The sequence below is a fragment of the Exophiala dermatitidis genome, assembly GCF_000230625.1.
Source record: "Exophiala dermatitidis NIH/UT8656 unplaced genomic scaffold supercont1.2, whole genome shotgun sequence".
In the NCBI taxonomy this organism is placed as follows: Eukaryota; Fungi; Ascomycota; class Eurotiomycetes; order Chaetothyriales; family Herpotrichiellaceae; genus Exophiala; species Exophiala dermatitidis.
In genome coordinates, this window is record NW_008751647.1 from 1,342,751 (window position 1) to 1,355,651 (window position 12,901).

General features: G+C 52.7%; 6 protein-coding genes across 6 annotated transcripts; 3 read left to right on the top strand and 3 right to left on the bottom strand.

Moving 5' to 3' along the window:
- Positions 1 to 366: 366 nt before the first annotated feature.
- HMPREF1120_01991 (uncharacterized protein) lies at positions 367 to 2,973 on the top strand (the record flags this gene model as incomplete). The annotated part of the gene is made up of 2 exons (XM_009156021.1): positions 367 to 508; positions 620 to 2,973. 2 exons carry the CDS (start codon positions 367 to 369, stop codon positions 2,971 to 2,973), a joined length of 2,496 nt encoding a protein of 831 aa, XP_009154269.1.
- Positions 558 to 5,079, bottom strand: HMPREF1120_01992 (uncharacterized protein). The gene has a single exon (XM_009156022.1). The coding sequence runs from the start codon at positions 4,785 to 4,787 to the stop codon at positions 3,168 to 3,170; it is 1,620 nt and encodes a 539-aa protein (XP_009154270.1). The 5' UTR covers positions 4,788 to 5,079; the 3' UTR covers positions 558 to 3,167.
- A 790-nt stretch (positions 5,080 to 5,869) lies between these two features.
- Positions 5,870 to 6,952, top strand: HMPREF1120_01993 (uncharacterized protein; the record flags this gene model as incomplete). Its single annotated transcript, XM_009156023.1, has 1 exon — positions 5,870 to 6,952. The coding sequence occupies one exon, from the start codon at positions 5,870 to 5,872 to the stop codon at positions 6,950 to 6,952; it is 1,083 nt and encodes a 360-aa protein (XP_009154271.1).
- A 346-nt stretch (positions 6,953 to 7,298) lies between these two features.
- HMPREF1120_01994 (uncharacterized protein) lies at positions 7,299 to 8,060 on the bottom strand (the record flags this gene model as incomplete). Its single annotated transcript, XM_009156024.1, has 1 exon — positions 7,299 to 8,060. The coding sequence occupies one exon, from the start codon at positions 8,058 to 8,060 to the stop codon at positions 7,299 to 7,301; it is 762 nt and encodes a 253-aa protein (XP_009154272.1).
- Positions 8,061 to 9,304: 1,244 nt separating this feature from the next.
- HMPREF1120_01995 (kinesin family member 20/23) lies at positions 9,305 to 11,938 on the bottom strand (the record flags this gene model as incomplete). Its single annotated transcript, XM_009156025.1, has 3 exons — positions 9,305 to 10,987; positions 11,243 to 11,515; positions 11,561 to 11,938. The coding sequence occupies 3 exons, from the start codon at positions 11,936 to 11,938 to the stop codon at positions 9,305 to 9,307; spliced, it is 2,334 nt and encodes a 777-aa protein (XP_009154273.1).
- Positions 11,939 to 12,200: 262 nt separating this feature from the next.
- Positions 12,201 to 12,901, top strand: HMPREF1120_01996 (uncharacterized protein; the record flags this gene model as incomplete). Its single annotated transcript, XM_009156026.1, has 2 exons — positions 12,201 to 12,292; positions 12,367 to 12,901. The coding sequence occupies 2 exons, from the start codon at positions 12,201 to 12,203 to the stop codon at positions 12,899 to 12,901; spliced, it is 627 nt and encodes a 208-aa protein (XP_009154274.1).

Here is a 12,901-nt window from a genome sequence, read left to right on the forward strand (position 1 = left end):
CTTTTGGACTGTATGTTGAGATCTCTGATCTCCTATGATCTCGCTATGCATTGGCTACTCTAAGAAGATGCTTCGAGGCTCTGCCGCTATCAACTTGGCCTCGATGTCTGCCCCGGCCACAGCTCCCCTGTCCCGCGCCGGGGCTCTCTGGAGGGTCGGTCTTGTTCTGACTTCAGTTCGATGCTTCCTCACACACCTTCTGCCGTGTTGGTGTCTATCTCTACGGACTGGAGTTCCCTGTGTCTTGCTTCCAGTCTTCCTTTCCTGGACCATCTATTTTGCCGTGTTGACCTTTCTTCTGCGTTGTCTGGCGCTTGAAAGAGAGAGCCTTCCGACACTAATGCTTTATCACGCTGTTCTTGACGCATGCGGTTTCTCTTTTGCGCCTTAGCAAGTCTCGGAATTGTAATCGGTGGACAAACTCCCCTGCCTTCCTCCGGGACCTTTTCCGAGCCATGCGCGCAAGTCAGTGCTGCCAGCGCCTCCTACGTGGCTGCTACCCCAACAGGTATGCATCTAACCACCACTTCCCACATCAAGGAAACCAGGCAATGAGTGTCAATCCTTAATATTGGCTGAATCACCCCTATTCTAGAACCAATCTGACCGAGCCCTCCAGTCACAGCGGCCCTTGTTGACGGCCAACTCTTCCATGAATGCTTGCAGTCCATCCCGATCGACACCCAAGCCGCCCTCGACCTTCTGCATTCGCTGCAACCTTATGTCGAACTCCAGTCGACGTTGCACTACCTAGCGGACCCTCCAGCCGACTATCCACACGCGGCAATAGACATCCTCAGGTCTCTCCAAGATCTAATCGACAAAGTTGCTGGGGGAGAATACACCGGCGAATATGCATTTCAAACCGACTTGTACCGCCTCTTTCTGTCCGCTCGGGACGGTCACTTTTCATTCATCCCGGACCTCTTGAGCGTAGGCGCATTCAAAATTCCCGATGCGGCGCTCGTGTCCGTCTCGTCTGACGGCCTACAATTACCACGAGTCTATTTGCGAAGCGATGTGTCTGGCCAACCGCCTGTAGTTGAACCTGAATCAATCACGGTTCAAGGCAGTATCGATCTAGCAATTCAACATGAGGCCCACAGTCAGCCCCCGTCACATGTGGTCAGCATTAACGGCGTTCCAACACTAAAATATCTGATGTCCCAGGCCGGGGAGTTCCCTTTCCATGACCCCGATGCCGGATACAACTTCCTGTTCTGGGAGGCTGCACAGGTAGCTCAGTTCGGCGCTGCTGCAGGAGATGGAGGGTTTGTGAATCCGGTATTCTATCCAGGTCCACAAACAAGCATTGAATTCGCTAATGGATCGGTTCTTCATGTCCCGACTCTTGCCGAGATAGCCATTAGTTTCGACAATGTGACGGATGGATCGTCTGCTTATACAAAGTTCTGCGTTTACAAGGAGCCCCAAGGAACAACGCCTCCTGCCCAGCCTCCGCCTCCGTCGAAGCATGAGCAGTTACCACTTCTGCCATTCTACCCCGAACCTGTCGTCAGTGACTTCGGAAGACGGGTGGCAGGATATTTTCTCGACGCCGAGAAGAATGACACAGCAGTCTTGTCGGTTCCCAGCTTCGATATCCCGGACGAGGAGGCAACCGGCTTCCAGGCCACGGTCTCGAAGTTTCTCGAGCAGTGCAGAATCGAGAAAAAGACCAAGTTGATTATCGATGTCTTCGCCAATGGAGGCGGAATCGTCGAACTAGGGCTGGATTTGTTTGTTCAACTATTTCCGGATCTGGAACCCATTGCTCTGGCGAACATGCGCGCTTCGTCTGTTCTGGATGACCTTGGAACAAGAATGTCCCAGTTAAACGTGAGCGACTCCGGCTCTGCCGTGGGGAATCCGTTCGACGTCCATTCGTATCTTACGCCGGACGGATCGCCATGGCAGGACTGGGCTCACATGTATAGCGGGGAAGAGTCTGCGGAAAGAGAACAGAAGCAACTTTATCGTCATGGCAATGTTGCGCGGCGCCAAGATGAAAAGGAAGTCCACGAGAGTAGCTTCCAAAGACTTGAAGAAGAAACCGACAACAGCCGTCTCACTATTGTTGACGACCACCAACTCAATTCCTCCAATGATGGCAGGCCTCTCACCAACGTTTTTCGACCCAACCCGGACATCCTTGGCCCTCCAGGCTTCCATATGACTCCGACTAACAAATCCGCCCGGCCGATCTTCGACCCGTCGAACGTTGTCCTCTTGACAGAGGGTTATTGCGCATCCACATGCGCCGTTTTCGCCGAACTATTGAAGACGCAGACTGGAGGCCAGGTGAGGTCTGTGGTAGTGGGTGGACCGCCAATCGGTGCTCATACCCGGGGAACTGGAAATGGAAGCAGAAATCGTAACGGAGATATCATAGACCAAGTATTACCGCCTCCCATGCAGTACCTTGGCGCCACCAAAGGTCACACGTTCTGGTCAATCGAGTCGATACTAGCCACTGCCAGGCTTGCGGGAGAACAGGCGGCTTTGCCGAGCGCGCAGCGAGAGAGGAGATGTCCAGAAGAGAGAATGAGGCAAAGTGAGCGATCGATCTCCGACACCAGCACCGACAAGACCAACGATGATCACAGAAGCAGAGGCAATCTCGCGTCTTCGTCGTTGATTAATCATTTCACAGACCTCTCTCTTCGCAGGACGTTCCACCCCGACGCTGCAGGCGTGAATGGACTGAATCAGATTCGCGTCGGCGGTGACTGTGGCCAACATGACCGTGCCAGAGGTGGCTGTGTTGGTGTCGGAGGTGGAAGTCGAAGCGGTCCCAGTTACAAAGAGAACCACCATGAAGAAGTAGACACAACCCAAGACCACTGCGCGGCATCATTCCCACTGCCCCTCCAATTTGTCCGGGACGACGCAGACTTTCGATTCTTCTTCACCGCCGAAATGCTCGAAAGGCAGGAGGTGATCTGGCGGAGGGCTGCCGATCTGGTGTTTTGATATCGATCGTATGCGCCAGTATTGGAAGGCATGGTAGTATACCTACCTAGGAACAAGACATCTCACCTCAAGACATCTAGAATGCGAAGCAGCAAACTCTCGTTGATGCCCACTATCATATACATGTTCCAAAATCCAACTTCAACCGCAATCATGCTGAATTCATTCATCCATTCATCCATCCATCCACTTATTCATCCATCGCCTTCCTTCCTTTCACCACGCACCAACACCGTCTCCCCAACATCCATCAACGCCACATCTCGCCCCCAGGTCAACCCAGCCTCTTCCGCCGCCCGTCTCCAATGCCTCGGCGGATCCCGCACATCCTCATACTGCGCCGACAACCCGCCACGCACGGTTCCCCAATGCATGCCGATAGATTTGCGGGCGCGAACATCTTTGTGGATTTGCACGGAATCCCACGCGTCCGCGTGGACATTGGACATGAACTCCCGAGGCTGGCATAGTCCGATTGGCAGGAGGGCCAGGTCGAAGGGACCTAGGAGGTTGCCGATTTGTTTAAATGCTGGACAGGCTGGAGTCTGATCTCTATCTCTGTCCTTGACTTCGTCTTTGGCTTCGCTGGATATTGTTGTCGTGACTCCGACGGTGCGGTAGGCCGTGTCGCCGGCAAAATAGATCTTAGGACCACGGTGTTGCCCAGATGGTAATGAAGTGGAACAGTCCTCAATAGCATATGAACACCATAGGTCGTGGTTCCGGTCAAACACGCTGCGGGAGGAAAAGTGCTGGGTTGGCGTGCATGTGATTTGCACTCTTGCTCTTGCTCTTGCGGAATCCAAGTTCGAGTTTCTTGCTTCCATTGATGATGGAGTGGTATTGTTGTCTGTTTTTGGTTGGGTCCGTGGTATCGCCTCAGGAGACGTTGTTGCTGTTTCGTTGCCCTTGCCTGGATTGCTTGGGGAGGTCTCACTCTGTACTCCTCCCACCGCTGCAGTGGCTTCTTGACGTTGACCCGGTTCTGCCGATGCCGATGCTGCCGGTGGTTGATTAATATCAATATCAAAGTCAACTTCAATCTCCACTCTATCCCACCAATCCAACTCGATAATACACTCTCTATCAATCCCGCAAGCCGAAACCAGCCATCGCGCATTATGCAAACCCGCGATGAACCGAACATTTTGTTTCCGGCGCGCCCAGATCGTCTTTAGGGTTGCCGCATCCGCATGGTCGTAGTGGTTGTGACTGATTAGGACGACGTCGATTTCTATGTGATCGAGGAGTTCGGACAATGAGCATGGTGGAGGCGTGTATCGCTTTGGTCCTAACCAGGATATAGGGGACGTGCGGTCTGAAAATACTGGGTCGCAGAGGATGTTGATGCCTCTGGTTCGTGATTGTCCGGAAGGTGGAAGGCGGTTAGAGTTGGACGGTGCCGGTGACGGTGCCGGTGATACTGTTGTCGTCGTTGGTGTTGGTGGTGGTGGTAGTGTTGGTGTCCTTGGTGATGTCGTTGGTATTGTTGGTGCTGGCGATGGACATGTCGTCTGTATAAGAAAACTCGCATGTCCAATCCAAGTCACTTTCATAAAAACCGGATCAGAAGCAGATTGCAACGCTGCAAAATCGATCTTGTGGACCGGTGCCAGTTCGGATCGGTCTGATGGCACGGGAACGAATGCCGGTCTGTCTTTGGCGAAGCGGACTTTGAGCACGCTGAGTAGGCCGTGGTGGGTCTCGGTGAATGAGGGCCAGGGGTTTCGGAAGCCCGTGGGAGGGTTGCCTATATGGTGTGATTTAGGGTCGTTGGGGAGGAGGGAGGGGAGTGGGCGGACTGTTATGGGCATGATGGGTCAATGGGAAGAAGAACGGGAACGGGAAGGATAGAAGTGATAAGTGGAACAGATGTTGGTGGCTTTAAAGTGCAGACCGAGAAGGGCAGTATCATGAGAAAAAGGATTCAGGTTAGGGGAGAATGGAGAGTCAAAGGTAGGGGAGATCAAGCCAGGTAGTGGAGGCACTGTAACATGTTGACCTGGTCAGCTAGCAAGCTGTTCTGTTCTGCACTTTCGAATGGAGAATAGTCGCAGCGTAGTGGGCAGAGCGAGGGTGAGGTCGAAAGGGCTGGTATCAAATAGTCCCTGCTTCCACGATGTTGGTGATGGTGTCGAGGTCACATAGAGGCTTATATAAGCAGCCCGGCCGGTCCGCCAGCCAATCAGTTATCGGCCCCCTGAGTTATCTCCGCCTTGTCCGAGCCGGACCAGCCACGTTCCACTGGCCATGACTTCGACCTTGTAGTGACTTCATGACTTCGCGCTGTACAATGTGCAAAAGCGTAGTAGTTGTTGTATCGCACACTGTAAGTTCCGGCCTGGGATTACGAATTATCCTGCGGGGAGGGAGTCACAAAAAGGAGACCTCGAAGCCCTCTGCTCCCCCTGGCACCCGATGTAAGTCAGTTTGGCCAGCCGGATACATACTGTACAGTGCCATACCCTTGATCACCTCGGACGGCTAAATCATAAGGGGGGGTACCACAGTGTGGCACTGATACCACAGCAACAGCACCTTTGTTGTACATGGTTGACATTCTATTTTGGTTCCCAGCCTTGTTCCCAGCCCTCCGTCGAAAACTGCAACACATTGACTGACGGACTGACTGACTGACCTGTACCAAACCAGCCCAGATCGATCAAGAAACAACCTCCCTACTAACCTACCAGCCGTCCTCTACCCTCCTCTGCTCAGCTCAGGTCTCTTTCATCCATCTCATTTCGAAAAGAGTCTTTACTGATCCCAAGCACCGTTTTCATTGCGCCAGAGTAATCTCTGCTCCAAGACCGGGCGGGACCAGCGTCTCGACACTCCCACCTTATACTATACTCCCAATACCACTAGCAACACCCTATCCCACTGTTTCAATACGATGGCACCACCGCCCCTTCCACCACTAATCACCCTCGAAGAACACTTCATCTCCGAAGCGATGCTCTCATCCCACGGGGACAAATACTCCGAACAACTCAAACACATTCCCGGACTGACAGAGAAACTGGCAGACCTCGACACCCTGCGGCTGCAACACATGGACGCAGGCCGAGTATCTCTCCAGATCGTATCTCATGCACCAGGGACGATTTCAGCGACTCAGTGTCGATCTGCCAATGACCAGCTGGCACGAGCCATTCAGCACCACCATCACCACCAACAACAACAACAGCAGCAGGACACCGACACCAATCCCAACCAACGCCATCCCCGATTCGCCGGCTTCGCCGTCCTCCCCGTCTCAGACTCAGGCGCCGCCTGCGCCACCGAACTCCGCCGCTGCATTCAGTCCCTAAACTTCGTCGGCGCTTTGATCGACAACCACACCAGTACAGGCGCATACTTCGACAGTGCAGAGTACGAAACAACACTCTTCCAAACGGCTCAAGACCTCAATGTTCCCATCTATTTACACCCAACTTGGCCGACGGACGCGATGCGGGCCGCCCAATACTACACTGACCCCAACCCCAACACTCCCAGTACCATCTCCTCAGGCGCAATGCAATCCATCGCCACGTCAGGTTTCGGATGGCACGCCGACGTAGCCACACACATCTTACGACTGTTTGCATCTGGCTTGTTCGACCGTTTAACTCGACTGAAGATCATCATTGGGCATATGGGCGAAACACTGCCGTTCATGCTGGATCGGATTGTCGCGCTATCGAGGCGCTGGGGGGACCGAGAACGTGATTTCAAGAGTGTTTGGGATACGAATATCTATATCACCACCAGTGGTGTGTGGAGTGTTGATCCCATGGCGTGTATTTTGCGAAATACGAAAATAGATCATATCTTGTATAGTGTTGATTATCCGTTTGCTACGAACGAGGACGGCCTCCAATTTATGCTGGAGGTGCAGAAGAGTGGGTTGGTGACGGAAGAGCAGTTGGAGGGTATTGCGTACAGAAATGCAGAGAAGTTGTTGGGGGTTAAAGTTGGGAAGAGGTGGGATTGAAGTGGCATAGAATGGAAATAGAAAGGCTCGAAAATGATCAATGTGTTACGCTACGCTGTGCCAGGTTTGTAGGCATGGTCATTCCTACGTAGACCATGGATGTGACAGTTGTAGATGCCATCACAGGTGACAAAACACAATATAGTGAACCGGCACATATTGCCAATCTGATGGGCAGTCAAATCAGTCGAAATAACATTTCTTCCCATGCCTATCCAATCCAATCCAACTCCTCGCCGGAAAACGACAAACGAATCAAGACAGAGCGTTCCAAAGGTGCACATCCAAACTCATGTTTAACAATTTGAACATGGATGGCTTTCCAACATGGGTTATGGCTGCATCATCACCTCCTCGAGATCTTTCTTATCGGCCTCCCTCCACCTCCAAACTCGGCCGGATCAACAGTTCGATACCCACTACGACCACTTGATTTCCTGACAGGTCGTTCAGGAGAATGCTCCTCGATGACCTCGACGATATCCTCTTCCTCGACACTAGGCGGGCCCACATGCTCTTCGACCACGACTCGCTCCTCTTCCACCACCCGTTCCCGTCGCGTACCGACACCACTGACTTCGGTCATGGCCTGGCTGCGGCTTCGACTTCTCCGGGGCGAACGACGACGATGATGCACGACATCTTGCTCGATCACGGTGGTATTGCGGTTCGCCGAGAATTTAAACGCCGAGAGGATGATGTATAGGATCAGAATGAAGCCGGCGATGGATCCGAGAACTATTCCGACGAGCGCTCCGGGGGCAGGACCGGCGTTCAAGCCGGCGTAGGTGGTGGGGATGGCGAGGACGGCATTTTGGCGTTTTGATAGAGTCGAAGGAGGGATGAGAACCGAGTGGTGGTGGTGAAATAGTTCGGAACTGGGTGATCGGGCTGCGAGGATGGTTGTGTCTGTTATTGTTCGTTTGGTGAGGTTGACTGTGCCTCGAATGATGAGGGCGAATAATGACGCCAGGGGAGTTTTGTGAGTTGATGATGATGATGAAGTAGCCCGCGAGGTTAGAGTGTGGAGTGTGGAAGATATGGACCGGTTCAATACGGTTTTCAGGAGGTCGCCTGTCGCACTGTGGTCGGAGATGGTTGGCGCCATTGGGGGTGTGTGCCAGGACTGGCAGTTAAACTGGATCGTGGTCGTATGTGTGTAAGGCTGTAGATGGAACACGGTGACGTTGGAACCAATTCTTTATCGATCGAGACAAGAAGCTCGTGCCAGCAATCGATCCTTTGCTTGTAGTTGTAGATGAAGTAGGTCCGTGCCAGACGGCCACGGGTCGTTCCGTGGGCGATCCGGGGTTCTGTTCTGCTTTGACCAGTTCGTTTTATACCACCGTTATATCTGTTTCTTCCACGTTCTTCTCTTCAATATGAACTCAAAGTTCCCGGGAAGATGCCTGAACCGAAGGGTATTTAATCTTGTCCTTCGTCGACTAATTGCAGGACGGCCGGAGGATGGCGCCTTGACGTGAGGAGTTGCCGTACCCTGAGCGGCAGGTCAAGACGGAGGTATAGGCAAAGGTAGCGAACGTTATCGACGAGTTGCCGGTGGTCTGGGTAGAACGACTCTCGCGAGGTTCGAACGTATGCCGGAACGCTATCAAACTTGCGTGGAATGTGCAGTTGGATTATGGAGGTGGCCGGAGGGTTCTCTCGAGAACGAGCGACGAAAGCTGCGACAACGGATAGGAATTCAGACCGTTCGATGGTAAACATGCATTTACAATCAGCTTGAGGGCGAAAGCAAAGAGGAAAGGAGAGCAGAAAAGCTGGCAGATCGAGGGAATGGTGTGAGTAACGGTCAACAGTGGTGTTGGTGGTGGTGTTCGCACCCTTTACACAAGGCCGAGTTCGAGAAAGTTGGTGGAGCACCAAAACCACGAATCCACCCCCAGCCACGTCAGTTGTCACCACCATCCACCACAGCATCCACAATCTTTATACTAACACCACTCCCGACTAATCCTGTAATACTCGAAATGCTGGTGGTTGGTGTTTTAATCTGTTTCCTCTGATCCTTCTTACACCGCTGCGCGAAAAATGATATGTCCAGCCTTTTCCAAAATGCCATTCTTTCGTCATTGGTCTCACGATCTTGTCCCACAGCCTTGCAGTGTTTGCGGCAGCCTTGCTGGTCGGTTCCATACAGTCAAGTCACCACAACCCGTGCGACGGCCACTACCTGAAGGCCAATAATTGCTATTCTGCAGCGTCTGTTCATGTTAGGATAAGCAGTCAGAACAATGTCTCCAATGGTCATACAATTTAGCATCCAACGCTATCAATGAATCGACCCTCATATCTACCCCCAACGCCATACAAAAGCCGCTAAAGCGCACATCAAAACTCATCTGGATCACCCAAATCCCACTTGCGGGTGGTCAGCTTGCGAGGCTTCTTGACCGTACTTGGTGGTGGTTGTTCCCCTGCGACAGCCCGGGTTACGCTTGAACTTCTCAACGAGAGCTTTCGTGGAGAGACATCCAACAGTTGGAAATCCTCCTCACTGGACTTTGCTTTGACTGTCGCATCACTGTCCCGTAATCTCAACGAAGTAAGGAACGGATTTGTGGCAATGTTGCCGTTTGAGGCCTCCTGTAAGATCAGCCCTTTGGTCGGCGACCGTGACTTTGTCGATGCTGCTGCTCTTGTTTTCTTTGTCGGACTTCTTGTCTGCATCTCCTGCTCTAATACTCGCAACTTTGCTTTAAGCATTTCATTCTCCCGCTCAAGTTCATCAACTCTGGCATCATTGGGAGCGTCTTCATGAATCGTGATCTTGGTCGTCTTTTCGAGTATTTCAAGCTTGCCGTCGATGAACTCTTCACCCCGGAGCTTCTCTTGCTCCCAGGCCATTCGCCATCGTTCTTTTTCTTCCTCCAACCTCTGCTCCATCTCGGTCCAACACTCTTCTCGCACTTCTTGCTCCATCACTATCATCTTCTCTTCTGCTGCTTGAAGCTTCAGCTCTGCTTCGCTTCGCTTGATCTCTTCTTCCGCAAGTCGGACCGCAAGAGCGTTGCATTCTTCTGCCAGCCGAGCGGCTTCATTGGTCGCTTGTTCCAGTTCTTGAGCACTGAAATAATTATTGTGCATATCTTGAGGAGTAGTGCGTCCATTGAGGCCAGCTCTTGCCTGCGGTCCTCCCCCAAGAATTGCGCTGGTCACACTTGGGACTCTAGGAACCGTGACCTCCCTGGCTAGAGCTGAGTATCTCAGAATCTGACTGGTGGCATTGAAATCCCCCAGTGGATCTGCAGTCACAATCATGACGGCCTTCTGCGGTGGTCTGTATGCTGCGGTGTGGTTCGCCGAGGGAAAAGAGTTCGAAAACAACAACTCCGTGAGCTTGCACTGTCTAAACGGTACGATCGGCTTGCTGCCCTCTTGTTGACAGTCGCTTTGAACCTGTAAACACTGCCCAAGGTACATCAAACTTTCGTTGATTTTTCCAGCTTCGGCGAGAGTCGATCCGGTAGTCTTTGCATTTCTGGCTCGTTCCGACCCCGCCAGATCAACAATCGACATGGTGCCACCGCTCCAGCCAGCCATGCCATATCCTCCATATCCTTGCATTTGTGGTCTTTTCTTCACTTCGATGCAGAAAAAGCCATGACTTCTCGAGCTGACGCTATTGCTTCCAGTCCCTGCCACCCTTCTTTCGGTTAGCCCCGCCTCAAGGACCATCATAGCCTCGTCGTAGCTTCCACACACGATCTTGCGCAATCCTGCGACAACCTTGCGATCTGACGACATTTCGGTATTCTTGAACAGCAAGGGTCGTCGAAGCAATCCTTTTTGAAGGGCAGCTCCCTGTCTGGTTGTCATCGGCGGTGCATTAGGGGATGTGGGATTCGATAGCAAGTCGAAGATGCGATCATTGTAAACCTCGTACATCGAAACGAGGACAGCATATTCTGCGTGAGGGTCGACGTCCAAAGAATACGATGAAAGGTCCGGCTGCTGGGGAAAGTGGCTGGGTCGCGGCATGGGCATCTTTCGATTGTAGTGCGATACGGCATCCTTTACAACCTGGGGTTTAGCAGGTGACTTCCTGAGACTTCTCAAACGGGCAAGGAATGGGGCCTTGGATGGTGGTCGCCATGGATCCTTCTCAACCGAAGGTATTGTCTGGGGAATGGACGGCAGGCACCGTATGGAGGATGGAGTGGATGCGAACTGATCTGGGACAAAGGCTGGCCGGGGAGCCAATGTACTTGGGCGAGGTTTGGGGGAAGAGGGAAAGGAGCCGGGAAGCTCATGGGTTTCATTGCATACCATCATTGGCGTCTGGGCCCTTGACATGGGTGTCTGGGCTCGTGATAATCTGGCTCGGTCGCCATCGCTGAAGACTGAATCTAGGAAAGTGGTTGCGGAGAGAATCTGAGCCTCAGACGGATCGGAAGCCTGGAGAGAGGACAGCAGCTCCGTATCCGTGGGTAGATCTGGGTGATGAGGGCGCCTGATTTTCTCTGCAATTGATCTGAAAAGCACATCCAAGGTCATCTGCGTCAGTCCCCGTTGAGACTTCGATCCTAGGATAGTGTGACTCTATCGCGGTCAGCTACAGCCCAGGGCCACTCGGGTGTTGTTTACCTTTCCACTCCCAGTCACTCCAAGAGTTGCTACTAAGCCATCTCTTCCTGTTTGTAGCACACTTTGAACTGCGTCGGCTGTGCCTGTCTCTTGGAACACATCTAACTGCGTGGCATCCTCTTGAAAAATCTTGGTGAACCCGAATCTCTCAATTGCACGTTTGCGGGAGTCATTCGGAGGTTGGAGCGTGATATGAGTGGGAAATGTCTTGACTTCGTTCTCAGTTTTTGTAGCTGCCGGACTCGCTGGTTCGACGATCAACCATGGCTCAGCTTTCTCAGCTTTTTGCTTGGGCACTTGAGGTTGAATAGGTGGGCGTAGACGGAGGTAGACCTGGAAGAGTGAGGTTTGCGGCGAGGTTTTGGTTGGACTGTCCATCTCGAATTGATTTTCCAGTGAGCAAGAACCTCTACAGCCTGCTGGAGCATCAGCACAAAGATCAACGCGGTCGCGATGAAACAAATATCATGGCCAGATGCCGTCACTCACGGTTCCATGGCTTGGTATTTATGTACTTCCGGATTAGGAACGGCGTGGTTGCCACGGCAATCGCGTAGATGCGGGGGCTTCAGCCTCGTCGTGCTCCGATGGTGATACCTGGTGCTGCCATCGTATCTCTCTGCAGTGCCAGAGGTCGAGCATGGCGCCGGTTGTGCTCGAAGGCAGGCCTATTCCAGAAGTAGACATATTGTTCCTAGGCAGTCCAGGCGTGGGCAAGGCTACGTTCCTGGCGTAAGTTACTGCGTTCTAGCTGCACCAACCATACCCTCTTTACATGAGGTACTGATACGGCCTTACTGTCGCAGTCAAATTGAACACGTGCGCAATGGAAAACTCGAGAGTCCAGCCCAGCGAAAGCCAGCTCCCGCTTCAGCCGGCCCTTTAAGTTGGAATGTGACGCTGTTCGGACGGCCGTACAAATTCCGCATCCATCCCTCGACGTCGACGCTGTTCGTGGACCCATTCCCGGACGAGCCGGACTTCACCATCATCGCATTCTCGATATCTTCGCGCGAGTCGCTTCATAATGCGCAGTACTACTGGCGCAAGCAGCTGTCTATGCATTATGGCCACTTGGAGCACAATATGCCCGTGATGCTGTTGGGATTAAAACGCGACGAGCGAACAGATAAGAGATTGGAGGACGGGACGTTTGAATGCGTGATGCCTCAAGAGGCTCTGCGCGTTGCTCAAGAGATGCAATGCGATCGCTACGCAGAGTGCAGTGCTCTGACCGGAGAATTGATGTGGGAGGCTCTGGAAGACATTACTCGCACTGCCGCTATGACTACTACGGAAAACGGCGCAGTAAGCCAGGGAAGCATGTGTTTGGTTATGTGA

Bases quoted from the DNA above. Each gene is read 5' to 3' on its own strand.
- HMPREF1120_01992 (XM_009156022.1), bottom strand. From the start codon at position 4,787: ATGCCCATAACAGTCCGCCCACTCCCCTCCCTCCTCCCCAACGACCCT.